Genomic DNA, 17,746 nt, shown 5'->3' on the forward strand with positions numbered 1-17,746 from the left:
CTTCATCAGAAGGACGAGGCACCTGCCTGGGGCCCTTAGGTCAGACTTGGGCTCGAGCATCTTGGGAGGGGTCAGGTCTTGGGGGCAGCACACACTGCTGCCCCCTGGGCTGAATTCCTGCTGAGAATGGAAAACAGAAATGCCAGACAGGCCCCTGCTGAGGACCAAGGCGTCGGGCCTCCGAAGATGCCGGTACAATCTTCTTACCGGCCACACAGCCACGCAGCGGGGAAGGTGGTCCACGAAGACCAAGGCAAACATTTGGCACAGAAATGAGGCACTTGCGTTTGGTGCATTAATAGGAGCTACACAGTGGACTCAGTGCCTGCTCTCACACACTCGCGCACACACAGTCACACAGGCACGCACACCCACACGTGCAGGCGCACACGCTCGATGCCCACTGCGGTTCAGCCCATCCCACCTCTGCTGCGGCAGAGTCTGTCTCTGCCCACTTTGAAACAGTCCACAAAGCACATTTCCAAAGCCCTGTGTGGTGACCGCTGGCTGCAGTGATTCCTGGTGACCTGAGGGCTGGTGCTTGACTGGGGATGCGGAGGCACCCGGGAGGCCCTTGTTTGAGGGAGAGCCCGGGGGCGAGCACCCAGGTGACGGGGAAGGAGACAGTGGTGCCCAGCTCCGTCTCTTGCTCCGCGGCGTCCGTGGAACCTTGGACCACTGCCCGACGGGCGGACGGACCACGGCACTGCAGCGCGCCCATCCACGCAGACAGCGCACCTGATCCGGGCCGCGGACACTCAGCAGAGCTGAGTCAGAGCTCCCTGGAAGGACTGAGACTCGTCTGGTCTCATACTCCTGCCAGAATGCAGGACCCGGGCAGGAGCCAACAGGCATAGACAAGACCACCGAGAGGTCCCCGGGGCAGTGTCCTCAGGGCAGTCTCCACCCCAAGACGACGGTGCGGCGTGGGGACTGAGGCTACAACTAAGCGCGTCCCACCCCTTGGAACCGTCCTCCCCAGAAAGGACGCGCGGATGGTCAGGAATTCGGAAAGGCTGCGGGCAGCAGCCACTGCCCACAGCATCGCCAGTGGGGACCCACAGCCTCCGAATCTCGGTGACCCGCCCCAGGGCAGACGCTCCGCCAAGAACCCAGCTGGGGAGGTGGCAGTAACTGGACCCCAGTACTGCACAGCACTGGCAAAGTGTTCCCATAAATAATTTGGCAGAAGTAAAACGTAACTTTTATGGAAATGGCGTTCCCCTCACGGCCAAGTGTGCCATTCAGAGCTGGGCGAGCAGAGGCGGAGGCAGTCCCTCCACAGGGACCCAGGGACCTCCTGGCCTCACTGCCCATCACACCGACCCCTTGTTCACGCCCCAGTGATCCGGAGGGCCTGACCTGCATGAACCTCCATTAGGCATGCACCCCTTTTCAGGCCCACCAATCAGCCTCTCCATGGTGATCGCCAGAGGACAGAGGCATCAGGGTGTCCGCTGGACAGAAGCCCCCCGAAACAGCTATCCCGAGGCACAGCGGCCACTCGGGCCACTGCCAAGTGGGCTGGGCTCCCCTCCCCTCGTAGACGTAAGAATGCAATTTTGGGAGCCCATCCGGCGCCCGTCTTCCTCCGCTGGGGCCCTGGGTGGCAGAAACGTGTCTTTCTGGGAAGGCCACTGGGCCGTGGGGTGGCTTGTTCTGGTGTGTAAGTTGGAGGGGCCCCTTCCCTCCTGGGCCGGGGAGGTCGGGGGCACAGCCGGCCCCTCTGGGGTCTTCCGGTGAGAGGCTCAGATCTTCCTCGGGGAGCAGATCATGATCTTGGACACGAACTTGACGATGGCGCAGGCGGGCTGCTCAGGGTCATGCTCTGCGAACAGGTGGCACACGTTGTCCGTGGTGCTGCCCTGCTTCTGGGCCACGAAACCGAAGACCCTGCAAAAGGAACGCTGGTCAGCGAGCAGCGGGCCTCGTCCCATCAGGTTCCAGCCTCTGCTCCCCCTCCCGGCCACTGCATCATCCCAGGCTCCAGCCCGCCAGCCACCTGCCCTGCCTCCCTCCACCTCGCAGACCCTGTGGGGGTGGGGCTGAGCCCAGGTGTCACAGGGGAGGAGCCCGAGGGACAGGGCTGGGACTTGCACTGCAGTGGCTACCCCAGGCCTGGCCAGAGCCCTCCAGACGCTGCACGGCTCCTGAGCGCCTCTCCTGAGTCTTGGAGGGGAGGACCCGGCTCTTCCTAAGGGGCCACCTGGTCTCTCCTCACAGACCTCGTGAGTGCCAACATCCCAGCTCTGGTCCTGAGATGGTATGGATGCTGTGGGCTCTGCCCGACGCCCACACTCCTCCCACACCCGGGCCAGAGGATGGGGGGTGAAAACACAGCAGGGCCCCCTTCTCAGGCCGCGTGATCCTGAGTTACAGGCTACACACAGGAGAGGACACTGAGAGAACAGCACGGTCAAACTATTTTCCTTAGAATTGAAGCCTTTATCTGAACAGGGTTTCTCAAGCCCTGACTTAACACAGTAACTACCATTATCTGAATCCAAATCCTTGGCAAAAGTCCTTCTCCTCCTTCTCAGGGAAACGGGGAATCTTTTTGTATAAGCCGAGTGGCTTCCACGCCAAGGGAGGGACTGGCCGATAGTGCCAAGTGGCCCCCTTGGGGCGGCCCCGTCCACGCAGCGTGGAGTGCCTTCCACCCTGTGGACCAGAGCTGGGGGTCATGCCCCACCTGCCTGGCACTTTATCAGATGCCCAGACAAATGAGGAGTGTGAAATCGGAATCCTGGAAGGGGACCCCCGAGGTTGGAGGCCGTGGCAGTCATGTTTGGGGGAATGACGCAGACGGCTCTGGAGGGTCCGAGGCCCCGCGGCCAGGCTGGAAATGCTGTGCCAACCGCCCCATGCTCTCTGTACCGTATCTTATGGGCTGGATGTACTTACTGCTCAAAGAGCAAGCAGAAAAGGTAACCCTTTGTGGACACTTTCTGTCTACAAACACTTTCATTTCTGTTTAAAGCCAGACCCCAACCCGTTGGCGTTATGGGGTCATTTCCTCTTTGGGCATCTGGGAAAGAATTCAGCTTCAGAGGCGACCATCCACTAAGAGGCTGTGGAGACCGCTGGTGACATACCTTGAGGAGGGGCCATCTGTGATCCACCTGGCAAGTCAGAGAGAAAGGGAGAGTGAGGTTCAGGCCCCTGGCCCGGCAGGTGCGGCACGGGGCTGGCACACACACACTCCTTACTTCCTGTCCTGGGGGTCCAGCACGCAGAAGATCACGCTGCTCACGGGGTAGTGCCTTAGGAAGAAGAGCCTGTGGGGGACAGGTGGGCGAGCCCGTCACTGGGCATCCCAGGGACAGTGAGGCACTGGGGCCCCCGCGAGGAGACTTGGGGCAGAAGCATATTCTGTGTTTTCACTCGCTGGAAGTGAGCAGACCTGAAGCTGGCGCTCTAGGAAAGTGGGCAGGGCCTGGGTGGGGGCTCTTTGCAGAGCGTGTGGGGGACAGGTCACAGGAAGTGATGCCCGACTGCCTGCCCTCACCCCCGGGGACCACCCCGGTCTCCAATCTGGATGCTGGCCTGTGAAACAGCATGTGAAGAGCCAGCCGCAGCCCCAGGACAGGGGCCAAACTGTCGAGGGCTGTGCTCAGGAAATCTCAGGGATGTGCTGCTAACAGGGGCCCTGCACAGCTGTGGGGGAGCCCCCAGGGGACCCCTCTCTCTGTCCTCAGTCCTGGCTCCCCATTTCCCCAGGGGACCCCTCTGTCCATGGTCCTGGGTCCCCGTTTCCCTGACAGCCTGCTCTGCTCCTATGGGCCTGGGGACATGAGGCTCCATGACCCCGTCCAGCATGGTGGTGTCCCCAGAGGCTGGTGGCTGTGTTCTCATAGGAGAAGGCAAGAGAGGAGGGGCCAGTGTCAGGGAGGGCACAGGCGGAGCCCAGGCATCTGGGGACCCCGAGGCTGGCTGTCACCGGGGACCCAGGCCCTCTGCCCATACCAGCCAGTGAGTTCAGTCCCGTCTCTTGCCACAGGAAGGACTCTGAGTGCAGTGGATGCAGCCTGCCCCCGCAGCTTTATCAGGGCACAGGGAAGCCGGAGACACAGGAAGAGCACGCAGCTGGGAGCAACAGAGATGCTCTGAAGAAAGAAGCCGTGCTCCTTGCCGGCCCCCCAACCCACCACTGCCCCATGAAGCTCCTGCCACCACCTTTAGGGCTGACAGCATGGCCCCCTGGTCAGTGAGGCCATCTGCATAACAAAGAGCAACTTCCTCTGAAATGCCTCTGACCCTGGTCCGAGGCCCTGCCCAGGGGAGGAACGCATCTGCCGCCATTCTGTCTGCACCCCCACACTCGGGCCAGGCTCCCCGGTGTCCCTCCCTGGTGTCACGCCGGAAGCCCTGCTCAGAGGGAAGCCCCGGGGGCAGAGGTGGTGCCTGCCATCTGGGCGTTCAGACGGTACTGGCGCGCTCTCACGTCTAGGAAATGAATGCTTCCTGTTAGCATCAAGCATCCTTGTGTTACTATGTTATTACATAATCACTGATGTTACGTGGATGTAAAGATCACAGGCTCGCCTGGAAGGGATGACCTCCAGCCAGGAGCAGTGACACTGAAGGGCAGGGGAGTGGCTCCTATCACAGTCTGAGTCTTCCTCAGAAACGACTTGAAAGATGTTTGCATTTGCAAAAATGACACCTTCCACGCCCGCCCCTGCCGCCCTGCACACGCACTTCCTCTGGTTGTCCGTCAGCATGATGCCCTGGGCCGACAACTTGAAGTGCACAACCGTGCACAAGAGGGGCGGCTCCTGGACCAGGGTGATGCTCAGGGCCTTCTGAATGGCCTGGTGTCCGGTGAGGGACTCCACCTCCATGGAGTTCAGGTACCACACGTTGCAGGCTGGAAGACACAGAGGGGAGGCATGTGAACCGCACATCCCTGCGGCCTGGGTGAGGTGCGGCCAAGGCCAATGCCCTTTGCTCCTAATTCCACCAGCGTGGACAGTGGCGACCCAGAGACACACCTGCCCCGAGGCCAGTGTGAGAGTCACCCTGTCTGGGGCCAAGGAGACCCGGACGACTGTCCACCTGCTGCGTAATTTGCCCTGGCACCTGGGTGGGGTGACCCCTGGCAACAAGGCGCAGGCGGCGAGCTCATGGCCTCTGCCATGGGGACGCAGCTTCCAAGCTGCCACAGGCTGTCACCCAGGACTGGCCCTTTCAACTGGGCCCTGCAGAGAGGGTGGCCATTCCTCTTGGGCCAGGAGAAGCCTTTTTACACAAAAGCAGAGCGGCAGGGGCACGGCGGTTCATGTGACCATGTTTTGGTCCCCAAGGGACTTTTCAGCACCTGCTCATCTGGCCTTTGTGGCTACTGACTTGGGGAGAGATTATCACGATAATGTTGATGTCTGTAGGCCAAGGGTCCTGCGGGGGCAGCAGGCCTGGATCGGAACTGGGACTGACACAGACCCCTGCTGCCTTTTGGGGTCTCGGTTCTAGAGTGTTCGCTATTTTGGGCAAACTCCTGTCACCTTTGTTCTGGCCACGGAGAGCATATCCTTTAAGGATGGTCTACAGAGAGTACAGCACTAAAAGTCTCCTTTGAAAACAGAGAGGTTTTACTTGAGCAGCATTGCTGAGAAAACTGGCACAGAAGAACGATGCACATTGGGCAGAGGAAACAACAAGAAAATGCCTGTTTCCTGCATATTCCTTTGTTTCTGGAGTCATAGCTATGAAGAACTCCACAGGCAGAGAAAGGTGGAGAACGGGGGCAGCCTAGTCCAGCCTCCCGCAGACACAGGGATTCCCTCACCAGCACTTCTGAGAGTCAATGTCCACCTAGTGGGAAAGGCCTCCAAACGGGGATCTCAGGTCACGGGGCCCCTAGTCCTCTCCAGCCATGTCCATCCCTCAGAGCCACAGACCCGCAACAGCCCTGTGGTCCCTGGCTCATCCACAACCCTCTCAAGCTGGGGTCACTAGCTGGGCACCCAATGCTGCAGGAGTGACCTGGCCTGAGAAGAGTGAGCTACTGCACAAGGCTGCAGGTGACCACACACAACATGGTACAAGGTGACCACACACAAGTCAGTCCCTTTCCTGGACACCAGCAGAAGACAGTGGAATGTGGAATTATAAACACCTATCATGCACAAAAACATGACAACAAATATACATATGTACGTGTATGACTGAAACGTGATGCCGTGCACTGGAAATTGACACACTGCAACTGAGCATACTTCAATTAAAAAAAATCCACAATGCCATGCATATTAGCACCTCGCTCAAAATGAAATAGGTAGGTGTAAATCTGCTAAAATAGGTACAAGATCTATATGAGGAAAATGGCTAAAGTCCCACTAATGGAATCAAAGAACTAAATGGAGAGATGTCCCATGTTCATGGACAGGGAGACTCAACAGAGTCAAAGTGTCGTTTCTCCCCAAGCTGATCTGTGGAGTCACTGAAATTCCAACACTCTGTGGGCATCAACAGACTGGTTCTGAAGTGTCTATGGAGAGACAGGAGACCCAGGGCAGCCAGCATGGGACTGAAGGGGAAGACCTTGGTTGGAGGACTGACACTACCTGCCTTCAGGATTTACTCAAAACCTACAGCAATCAAGACAGTGTGGTGTTCGTGAAATAACAGACAGACAGATCAATGGAGCAGGACGGTCAGCCCGGAAACAGACCTACATAAGCACTGCCAACCAATCTCTGACAGAGGAGCAAAGACAGTCTCTTCAACAAATGTGGCTAGAAAAACTGGACATCCACATCCAAAACCATGAATCTGGACCCAGACCTTCCACCCTTCACAGAAATTAACTCAAAATAGAACGTAGACCTAAGTGTAAAACCAAAAACTATAACTCTTATAAGACAACAAAGGAGAAAATTTCGATGACCTTGGTTTGGTGATGATTTTTAGATACAGTACAAAAGCCACGATCCATGGAGGGAAGTAATGAAAAATGGATTTCATTCCCACAAAACGTTTTTTGCCCCAAGAGAGACACTGTCAAGGGAACGGGAAGACCAGCCACCACCTGGGAGAAAGTATTTGCAAAAGACAAATCGCACAGAGAACTGTATTCAGCACATATGAAGAGCCCTCGGAACTCAACAATAGGAAAACAACAACCTTATTTAAAAATGGACAAAGAGCCTTCGGAGCCATCTCAGCGAAGAAGACACACAGATGGCAAATGAGCACCTGAGAAGACACTTCACGTCAAATGTTGCCAGGGAAATGTGAAATTAAAACAACGAGATGCCATCAAAACAACAAGAGGGACCATGACCCAGCACACAGACGCCACCACATGCTGGGGAGGACGTGGGGACACAGGACACTCAGCACTGCCGGTGGGGATGCAAACGGTGTGTCCACTTTGGAAGACGGTTTGGTGCCTCCTTACAGAATGAACACACTCCTACCCTACGATCCAGCATTTGGGCTCCCCGGTCTTTACCCAAAGGAGATGAAAATTACGTCCACGTCGTAACCTGCATGTGGCTGTTTACAGCAGCTTTATTTGCAACTGCCAAAACGTGGACACAACCAAGATGTCCTTCAGGGGGCGAATGGACAAATACACTGTGGTCCGTCCTGACGATGGGATATCATTTGGTGATAAAAAGAACCACGCCACAGAGCCGTGAAGGGACATGGAGGGGTCCTGAATGCATATGACCCAGAGAAGAAAGCCAGTCTAAAGAGCTACGTGCTGTATGATTCCAACTATGCGGCACTCTGGAAAGGGCAAAACCACGGGGCCATCAAGGACCAGGGGTGGCCAGGGTGAGGGAGGGGGGCGAGTGGGTGGAGCGTGGAGACACTGTTCTGTGGGACAGCAATGCTAGACACGTGTCCTTACACAGCCGAGACGGAGCCCTCTGGTGAGCTGGTGATGATGACGGGCCCCTGCAGGCTCAGGGACTGGGATGAAGGCTGTGCACATGTGGGGACTGGGCCACATTGGAAATCCCTGTACCTTCCTGCCAGGTTTGCTGTGAACCTAGACCTGTGCTGAAAAATAAAGCTTGTTACTAAGAACACAGTGCTCCGGGGAGTCGCCGCCTGGGGTCAGCCTGGGCTGGGGGCAGCGTGAGTCCCTCTGTGGACTCACTGGTCACGTGCACATCTGCACGCCTGCAGCTGGAGGGGCAGGTCACCATGCCCTGCCTCACCACACCCCCCAAACAAAACCCAGGACTCGACCTTGATTCCACGGAATTTGGTCCTGATCAGCCTGCGGAGTCCTGGCCCTGCTGCCCCGACCCCTGGGCCCCCCAGCCCCAGTGCAGCTTCCCAACGGAAACCTCCCAGGATGCACGGGGAGGAAAGGAGCCTGGCAGTGCCCAGGACCGGGAGGTGTGGGGGACGCAGCAGGGACCCACCTGCCCCCTGCTTCAGCAGCTCCGTCGTGGAGTTGGCCACGGTCTGGGGAGAGCTTTCTGCTATTTCCTCCAATGGATCAGCCGGGAGGAGCAAGAAAACACAGACATGGGTCTGGCTCGCCGGCAAGAACCCTCGTGACAGCGGGGAAGCCCGTGACTGAGCTCGCGGAGAGAGGGGTCTCCCCAGGCGAAAACAGCCCAGCCTGGAGAAACCGTCACCATGTCCGGGGCAGGTGCAGCCCAGTGAAACACCCTCCTCGTCTCTGGGTGAATGGAGACGAACAACTGCATCTTAGAAAGCAAGTCAGCTTTGCCTGTATTTTAAACGAATCGTCTTTCTGGACCATGATGCAATTTGTGACCTCGAGGCTGTCCGGGGAAGTGGACGCCACTTTGTGTTAAATCTGTGTTGTGGGTGTTTTCAGACAGACACCAAGGGAAAGAGCTGAGCCCTTCCCACACCTCTGGCCAACAATATCAACAGCTGGTGATCGTGCAGAATTATAAAACTCACACGTAAATGGCCCTGAAGGTCCCTGAGTCCAGGCATGTTGTAATTTTGAGCCACGGGACTCTGCTCCACTGAAACTGTTCCCAAAGCCCACTATGTGAAAATACGACCGAGGGCTGTGTGTGCAGAAGGACCACCTCTTACGTGACTGGGGTGGGCTACTCAGGGCGGACCCCCAGCGTGGGAGCAGAAGGAACTTCCGGTCTGATAGTTCTCACTGCATCTGTGCGGGCGGGCGAGCCCACCCAGCCAGCCAGAGCGGCCCTGGGGCAGCCGGCAGCGTACCTCTGTCTGGAATGAGCAGTTTGCAGGGCAGAGCCAGGGGCGTGATGGAATGCTGGCACACCAAGTCCGTCAGGCTCCCTGCGGACGGGCGAAGACAAAAGAGGCATTAGCACGCTGCACCTTCTGAAAGGGGGCCCTTCTATCTTCAGCAGCGTGCACGCTCTGTTACTGGGGGGCTCTGGGCAAAGCCTCAATAACTGAGGAGCGTGGCAGGTGGGGAAGGGTTGGGGGAAGGGGACTGCGGCTGGTTCTCGGCAGAGACACCCCCCGCCCATCTGTAAAGGACCGGCCAAACCGCCTGCGGGATCCGAGGCAGCTCCCACTATGAACGGGCTTGTGGGTTCAGGACGCAAACCACGGGCTCTCGGCCACTCACCAAAATACAGCTCGTTGGGGCATCATTTCAACCGCACTCCCTTCGGGGTGCACTCGATCAAGAAATGCCGGACCAGTTCGTTGGCCAAGTCTCCAGCTGGGGCAAGAGATTCAAAAGGAAGAGAAGTTTTACAGACCGAGCGCCTGGGAAGGTGGGGACATGGGAAGGAGAGCTCGGCCCCGCAGGAGGCAGCTGAGCTGGGGGGGTCATGGCCTGGATGGGCGGCCAGAACCCCTCCAGTGACCATGCCTGGAGCTGGGGAGTCCCCGGGGGACCGTTTGCAACATCCTGCAGAACCGTCCCCAGGGACCAGACAAGCCGCTAAGAGCCAGGGATGTGGACTCCAGCTCCTTCCCCTCCTGAGTGGGAGGCCAGGGAGACCCAGACCCTGCATGATGCCCCAGAACTCATTGTGGGAAAGAGCCAGGTGGTGCCAGTCTCCTGGGTAACTGAGCCCCGAGCCAGCTGCAGGAGCCCCCGGAGGGCGGGCCCCCGCACACCTGCTTTCACCCAGCCCACGAGACCGGAGAGAAAGCACAGCATGAAACGCCAGGGAACGGCAGGTGGTCCAGGGAGGGAAAGAACAGATGAGCAGAAGGGACAGGAGCTGCCGCCCTGCGCTGACCAGCACGGCGCTCCTGGTCCTCCATGGGGACGAGCCTGCATGACCACTCATGCTTCTGACGCAGGACCAGCTGGCTCCCGTGATGCATGTTACACACAGAGACGGCATCAGCCATCTGAGCGCCGGCACTGCGCGGGACAGGTAGCCGGCAGGAAGGGTTCCAGGGCACGAAGTGACTGCGGGAACCCAGCCGTGCGGCCATGGCTGCCCACTCCCAGGGAAACCAGCGGGGCGTGGGGACCTGTGGGCCTCTTTCCGGGTTTGGCCAGCTCTCCTCTCAGATCTGTCCCTGGGCTCTGAAATCCAAATGCCACATCCAGGGGCCGGGCGAAGCCGGTGAGCCCCGATGTCTGCCCCTGCAAGAGCCCCTATTTGTGGCCTCTGCCTCAAGGCTGAGGCAGGTCAGCCTGAGAGATGGGCGGGTTGCACACCTGGAGGGGACAGTTACACACCACCGTCTGTGTTCCCTGAAAGGCGATGCACACAGGAGGGGTAAAGGTGGCCTCGCTTTAAAAGCCTCAGCGGAGACAGAGGAGCTGGGCAGCTGCGGGGCTCTGGCTCCTGCCTCCAGACTCCTGCTGTAACCGTCAGCCATGGGTTTCCCTGCAGCCCAGCGCCTGCATCCCCCACATTCAAGCCGATGCAGCTCCTGAGCTCCAGAAGCCCTGGTTTCCACTCAGGAGTGAGTGTGTGGTGGTCCCTCCTTCCTTCCTTCCTTCCCATCCCAGGCTCCCCTCTCCTGGCTGGTGTGCACACAGCATCTCCCTCCCTCACTTCCAACCACGGCCCCGGGCTCACCCCTTCCCAGCCCCTCCCCGCTGCTGTGCACACATCCACCACCTGCGTCCTGATAACCCCTGGGCCACCGAGTCTCACATTCCGCAGGGTGTAACTCACTCCAGGCGCTTTTCCACCAGGAAGCTTTAAGCAAAGTGTTCACCCAAGGACTGGGTGCTGGGCATGAGTCAGAGGGAAGCGGGCAGCGGCACCTTTTTTAAACACCAGGGCTTCAGAACCTGCTTATTCTGATGCCCACTGCCCCCAGGCGAGCCCAGGTGCCCCCCGGAAGAGCCATGTGACGTGCTGACGTCCACAATCTCCGTTTAGGGGGAAAGAGAGGTAAAAAAATACTCCCATTAAAAAAAAACAAAAAACAAAAAACTCCCATTCTTTAGCGTTTGCAGCATAACGATAAGAAAAAAAAAGGCAAAGAGGAGGCTGACAGAAAAAGAAAAATGAGAGTAAGTGTTAGGGGTCAGAGAAGGGAGGAAGTAAACTGATTTGCTGGAAGCCAAGCCTGTCCCCGAGGGAGAAGGAGAGGAAGGACCTCGTGACCCTGTATGCGAGCTGGTGGCATCAGCTTTAGTTCAGGAATTTTTAAAAATGGTGTCTTCCCCAGCTCTGGTCTGGAGGGAAGCCAAGAGTCAGCAGCGAAGGGCAACCTGGCGATTGGAGCTCAGTTTCTAGGCACTGCTCCCGGCAGAGAACCAGGGTTCTGGGGAAGAGGCCGGGCCGAGCACAGTGCGTCTGCTGTTCCCGGGAGCTGGTGGCTTGCAGGCTCCCGGGGGGCCGCCAACAGGACACGGGGCCAGCTGGACGGGCCTCGCGGGGCGGAGCCGGGGGACCTGGGGCCCCGAAGGAACGGTGGTGCTGGGTTACGATGCCCGGGGAGGGAAGGGCATGGTGGGCTCCCCAAAGGCCCGCGGCCTGGGTCCGCTGCACACCCACCAGGTGCAGGACAACGCTCGCCTTGTGCGCAGGCACCATGCACTTCCCTGGGCATGATGATGTCAAGCCACGGAGCGCCCATTACAGAGCAAGAGGCCCGAGTGAACCACATGGTACACGCTGGCCCTCGGCACAGGCCAAAGCCCTGGCCCGGAGGGCGGAAGGCTCCGTCCTCTCCCCCGAGGGGTGACCTGGTGACACCAGGCCCGCACCGGCTTGCATTTAATCCACCAGAATGCTCGGCTGGGAGGGGGAACGAAGGCCAGGCATGTGGTGAGCCGCCTCTGGTGTAAGAGGGGAGGACACGTGTGCTTGTGTGCACTGGACAGAGAGCCAGGGAGAAGACAGGGGAACTTATTAGACATTTACGCTCGGAAGTCAGAGGGACCGAGGCAGACAGGCTGAGAGTGGGCACCGTGTCCGGCATCTGACCCATGGGCTGGGTCACCTGCTCAAAGCAATCAGAAAAATAAAGCTGACAATTAACCTCTGTTCTTGAGCTGGGCAGCACTTCCTAAAACAGAGCCGAGACAGGAAATGCTGAGAAGACCCGTGAGGGCTGTTCCTGTCCCCAGGGCCTCATGGGCGGGAAGGTTAAGCGGCAGGTGGGGCTGAGCAGAGCCATCCGGGACCCACCTTTCTTGTTCAGCTGCAGGACGGAGGGCGGTGGCATGGCCACCTTCATGGCCAGCCCGTAGGCGCCCCGGAAGGAGTGGCTGTCCCTGACGATGAAGGCCCCGGGCTCCTTGTCCTTCAGCATGGCGATGGCTGCAGGAGGGGAAGAGGCGTGAGTGTGTGCGCAGCGGGGACCACGGCCTGCCTCTCTGACGGCCGCGCCCGTTGATGGCCGGGGTCTGCAGGGGCACCAGACGGAGGTGCGGCTTTCATGTACACACTCATACTACACACATGATCTCCGTCAACCCCACAGCACCTGCAAAGCCCCCGTGAGCACCCCCACCAGGAAACAGGCACACACGCCCAGACTGCAAGTCCCCACAAGCAGTGGTGCCTAGCACCAAGGGAGGCCACCTGGGCCGTCTCCCGGCCTGGCATTTCTTGCGATATTAGAAAGGACACTGTCAACTTTCAACAGAAGGAAAGAAGTTTCTGATCACACTTCCCAAGTCTGCGCATGTGACCCCAAAGTCACTGCATGTTTACTACAAATTTCCCTCTCTGCCCCAGGGAACGGCAAAGATGTGGCCACGGGTGGGCCTCCATCCGGTGGTCGGGGAAGATGTGGCTGCTCTGGACAGCGGTTCCCACCTAGGTGGGGCTGTGAGCCCCTTTTCGGTGTGGCAGTCACCTGTCGGTCAGGGCCAAGGGCTGAGCCTGGCCCCGCACTCTCCACCCGCCCCAGGTGAGCGCTGACTGTCACTTAACAAGAACATCCCTCCCTGCCTCGCCTCTGGGTCGAAGCCTGGCTCTCGCAGGCCTTCCACTGATGACACAGGAAGAAAGAGCGATGGGTCAGGGCGGTGGTAACTTCAGGCAACCCTGATGGTGCCCAGAGAGGAGCAGAGCCCAGAGCTTCCTTCACAGACCTGCACCTTTTATAGAAAGACAACTAGCAATCTGAAGCGTAATGCAGCGCAAAATGGCAGCTGTAACACCGCCCTTCTGTGGAGCCTGCAGCCCTGTCTGCAGTGGGTCAGGGCCTAGGACACAAACCCGGGAGAGCAGGAAGCCTGTCTCATCTTGGGAAATGCCCTGTCCCAGCCCCGTACGCACCGACTCCAGCCCCAACCTCCTGGCCTGGCGAGACATGGGGTTCCTTCTGCACTTCTCTGTGGGGCTGCCCCCAGCCCCGCAGGCGGGACGGGGCCCCCAGGCGGGGGCTTGCACACGGCATGCGGGGAGGGGCGGAGGGACCGGGTCTGGGGTGACCCTGACACGGCGGAGGGACCGGCAGCCTCTCCCACCTGCTCTGGGGACTGGACGGAGCAGGGTCTGGGTCACAGGCTGTTTTCCAGATCTGGGGCTGAACGTGTATGACTGTTATTCTTTAAGTAAGGGAATCTCACTCACAGAAGTCGTATTTTTTTCCACTGTGACAACCTCACTAGCTCTGCCTTTCTAAGTCATGACTCCACCCCATGGGGGTGGAGACAAGCAGCCCAGACTCGTGGGGGGCAGAGACGGCCAGCTGGGGCTGCTCCGGGCGGCTCCCGGCTCCCAGCCCCTTCCCCAGAGGCCAGGCCGCCTGGGACACGGGGGCCACATGTGGAGGGCAGCCTGAGGTCTGGGCTGGACTCACTGTTTCCTGAAGCAGACAGGAGCTCACACCCACTAGGGCACCGCCAGGCTGCAGAAGACATGCCCTCACCACCTGTCTCCGTGCAGCTGCTGCATTTAAGGACAGGGAGCAGAGGCTGAGAGACCTGAACTCCCGCCAGTTCTATGTCCACCTTTAAAAAATGCCAAGGCCCTAAGTGCCACAGTCATGTGACCAGCTGTGCCTGAAAACAGCCCCGGGGCCTTTCCCCTCCTCCACCTCCCTGAAATTTCACTGCAGCTTTTCCAGGAAAAGGCACATTCCAGAGGTTACAACAGAAACTCTGGTGGCTTTCTTCCCTCGGGAGAAGTGGCACCCCCGACAGAGCAAGTAGGGGTCCACACAAAACACCCAGGAAACAGAGGAAGCTCTGCTCCTGGGGTTCGGCTGGAAAAAATCAACACCCAGGCCGCATATCAGCTATTTTGAGGTGGGGGGACGGCCCAGAAGAAATGTTCTTAAATTTGTGGCTCAGACTGACGACCACAGTAACTCCACCACCCTCTGTGTGCCCAGCAGGGCCAGCAAGGAGGTGCCCTCTGCCCAGGACTGTTCCCCAGGCCCCCCCAGGCAGGAACTTTCAGGCAAACACCAGCCACGCCTGCCTCTTCTGAGTGCCAATCCCAAATGGGGCAGGCCAGCCCTCTGCCCTGGGATGAAGGGCTGAGCTCACGCAGACCCGTAGGAGGGTCTGCTGAGAACGTTCCAGGACAGGGCCCTCGACAAGCACTCCGCAGAGTCTGTGGGCAGGATGAGGGCCATGGTCACGGGGACTCTTGCCACCGGAGAAGGGAGGGGATTGGACCAGGCATCTGGCCACAGCGCAGCCCGGCCGTGAGCTCAGTCCGGCACAAAGGCCAATTCAGGGCCTCGGCAGCCCCCCAGGCCACGGGCTCCCCATATGAAACCAAAATGGGTCCATTGAGCTCCCAGGAAGTAAGGGACATTCTTAGCATTTTTATGATCTGCTTAATTGAGTAGAAGAATTTTGAATAAAAAGCTGGACAGAGCTGTTCTCTCACCTGTTTAAGCCCTCAGATCCAGGCACTTTGGGGATGTAACCCCGAGAGCTGGTGACTTCCTCCCCAGGCTGAGGGCCGGCTCCGAGCAGCAGTGGAAGCCAGGCCACCCTCTTCTCAGCCCAGAGCCCCCGGGAAGCCCCTGAAGAGTTTCATCCTTCCGGGCACCTGCCAGCCCCCCAGCAGGGGCCACAGCATCCTCTCGGAGGGAGTCCACTGCCCAGGGGCCGCCCAGGGGGCCCACGGCTCCACAGGCTGCCAGCCCCCACTTCCACTCGGGTTCTGGGGAAATAGCGCCTGACAACCCTAACTTGCTCTCAGTTCCTCCCACTGTCCTGAGACTGCACCCAGGGGTGCCGGCTGCGCGGGAGACGCTGGCCGCAGGCCCCGTCACCTGTCGGGTGCTTGGTCTTCCACATGGACAAAGGCAGGGGTGCGAGGCCTAGCGTTAGAGACGCCCCCCCGGCCCTTGGCCCCCACGGCTCGAGGCCTTGGCTGTCTTCTTGTCCCAGTCTGCAGTCGTCACTGGTGACACCGCCCAGCCTGTGCTGACAGAAGCCACCAGAAACTCCACCTCACACACCATGGGCCGCTCATGGCCAGCGCCTCCCTCGTTAGGACCAAGACCTTCCAGTCCTGATGCCAAGGTCCCAGCAGTTTCCCCAAGGCAGGGAAACATTTGTCTGGGCGACAGCTCCCTGGGTCCCCCGCCCAGTCCCGCCTTCTTCGGCGCCGAGCCCTCGTCCTGCCCACGCACCTTGCTCTCTGGAGATATCCGCCTTGTACCAGAACTTGGATGTGTCTTGGACAAAGTTCACGGTCACCTGCTTCTCACCTGGATTATCTGCAAAACAGAATTTAACGACAGTCATTGCGGAGGGCGTTCTTTCCAGCAGCCTCTCACCCCGCAGGGCGCTGGGAGTTCACAGTCCCACTGGGGCACAGGCGGGGTGTCTGGGGAGCGCACTCTATCTGCCTACAGGGGAGGCCCTGGCATGGAGCAGGGCGTGCCCGCCTCATGGCACAAACACACAGTTGGCCGGGCAGGAAACCGCGTGGCGGGCGCTGCTCCCTCCTGCCAGCATCTGACCACCTCTTCCACGTCTGAACATTTCACAATTAAGTTTCCAGTGGCTCCATCCTATGTGTCTCTGACGTTAATTTAGCAGAACAGGGATCCCAAGCGAGAGGAAGAAACCAACGAATGTCTGCACTTTCTGCTGCTGAAGTCTCTGGCTTTGGGCTGGCGACACGGGAAGGACCCCCAGAGGTTCTGGATTTTTCCTCCAAGGAGCTCACAGGGCAGCCCAGCTGCAACCCCGGGGCCCTCCCTCGCCGCGTGCGAGCGTGGGCAGAGGTGAGCCTCCTGCCAGTGGGGACGCACCTACCTGGGGACGGCGTGGCCGCCTCTGAGGCCCTGGAAAAGTCCGGGAGGACGTTTGGGAAAGGAATGCTCATGGTTCTCCCGCTGTGAGGGCTGGAGAAGCCGCTGGAGGATGGGGAGGCCGAGCCGAAGGACCGGTCCCCCTCCTAGGCCCGCTTCTTCTCGGGAAGGGGTGGCTGCCCTGGCAGGGTCAGCCCCGGGCCCTGCAGGACCGGGCTGTGGTGGCCGCTGTGTCCTGGCACCACCGTGAGAAAGCTGTGAGACAGGAAGCCGTAGTCGGCAGGCTCCACGGTAGCCCGCGGGGGGCCGAGGGCTGGGGATGCTCCGTGGGAACTGGCCAGCAAGGCCCCCACGTCCCCCCCAGGAGGAAGGCCAGCTCCCCTGGGGGCCGAGCAGAATCTCAGGAAGGCCTGGCCACTCGGCGGCCCTAGTGCTTCCAGGGGATCCGTCAGGGACAGCTGGTGGCCATGGAAGGGCATCTGGAGCTCGGCGGGCAGGAAGTGGGGCCTCCCGGAGCCGTCCTGGCCGGGCCCTGGGAACTTGCTGGTGCCCAGGAGGCTGCCTGCCTGCCGGCCACTCCCCAGCAGGGCCAGCGAGGATTTGGGGCTGTTCTCCGCCCACGGGTGCTCGGCGGGAGGGCTGCTGGACAGACAAAGCAATCAGAGAAGGACCAGTCCAGGGCCAGGCCCTGACACCAGCCAGGGTCCCCACCCGGCAAACCCCAGTGTCAGGGTTCAGGCCCACCTTCTGGACCCCACTCGACCCTTCACCCCAGAGGCACAGTGTGCAGCCTCGGGGACCCCGGGCAGCCCTGACCAGCTCCACACCTGCCCTGCCTCCGCCTCCCTCAGCCCTCACCTGGCAGACTTCTCTTCTTCAAGACAAAGCTGCACTGCGTCCACGTGTGTGGGAATTCCCTCTGGTCCCATCACACGGGCATCGACCACGTGTCTGCTTCAACCCCCCGTCCCGCTCTCCCCCAATGCCGACAGAGGTGCCTGCACAGTCAGTTTCCAGCACGTGCTTGCCGGACACCCAGCTGATGAAGGGGTACCGATAAGAACAGGAGATTTCCATGTCAGAAATCAGAAATGCTGGCATTAAGCATCTCAGAAATCCCCTTGCATTTAGAAACACAGAAATATTTCACTAGCAG

The 17,746-nt window shown here is 59.5% G+C and overlaps 1 protein-coding gene across 1 annotated transcript in view; it reads right to left on the bottom strand.

The window, feature by feature from the left end:
* Positions 1 to 1,192: 1,192 nt before the first annotated feature.
* The window catches only part of LOC141576765 (tensin-3-like), an 86,863-nt gene continuing 70,309 nt past the window's right edge, over positions 1,193 to 17,746 (bottom strand). Inside the window, 10 exon segments of the mRNA XM_074360157.1 lie at positions 1,193 to 1,893; positions 3,096 to 3,122; positions 3,210 to 3,278; positions 4,702 to 4,870; positions 8,385 to 8,463; positions 9,182 to 9,258; positions 9,557 to 9,652; positions 12,546 to 12,677; positions 15,964 to 16,050; positions 16,595 to 17,232. Of these exon segments, the coding sequence (XP_074216258.1) occupies positions 1,749 to 1,893; positions 3,096 to 3,122; positions 3,210 to 3,278; positions 4,702 to 4,870; positions 8,385 to 8,463; positions 9,182 to 9,258; positions 9,557 to 9,652; positions 12,546 to 12,677; positions 15,964 to 16,050; positions 16,595 to 17,232 (1,519 nt within the window). The 3' untranslated portion in view covers positions 1,193 to 1,748.

This window comes from Camelus bactrianus, unplaced genomic scaffold (genome assembly GCF_048773025.1).
Source record: "Camelus bactrianus isolate YW-2024 breed Bactrian camel unplaced genomic scaffold, ASM4877302v1 HiC_scaffold_30, whole genome shotgun sequence".
NCBI lineage: Eukaryota > Metazoa > Chordata > Mammalia > Artiodactyla > Camelidae > Camelus > Camelus bactrianus.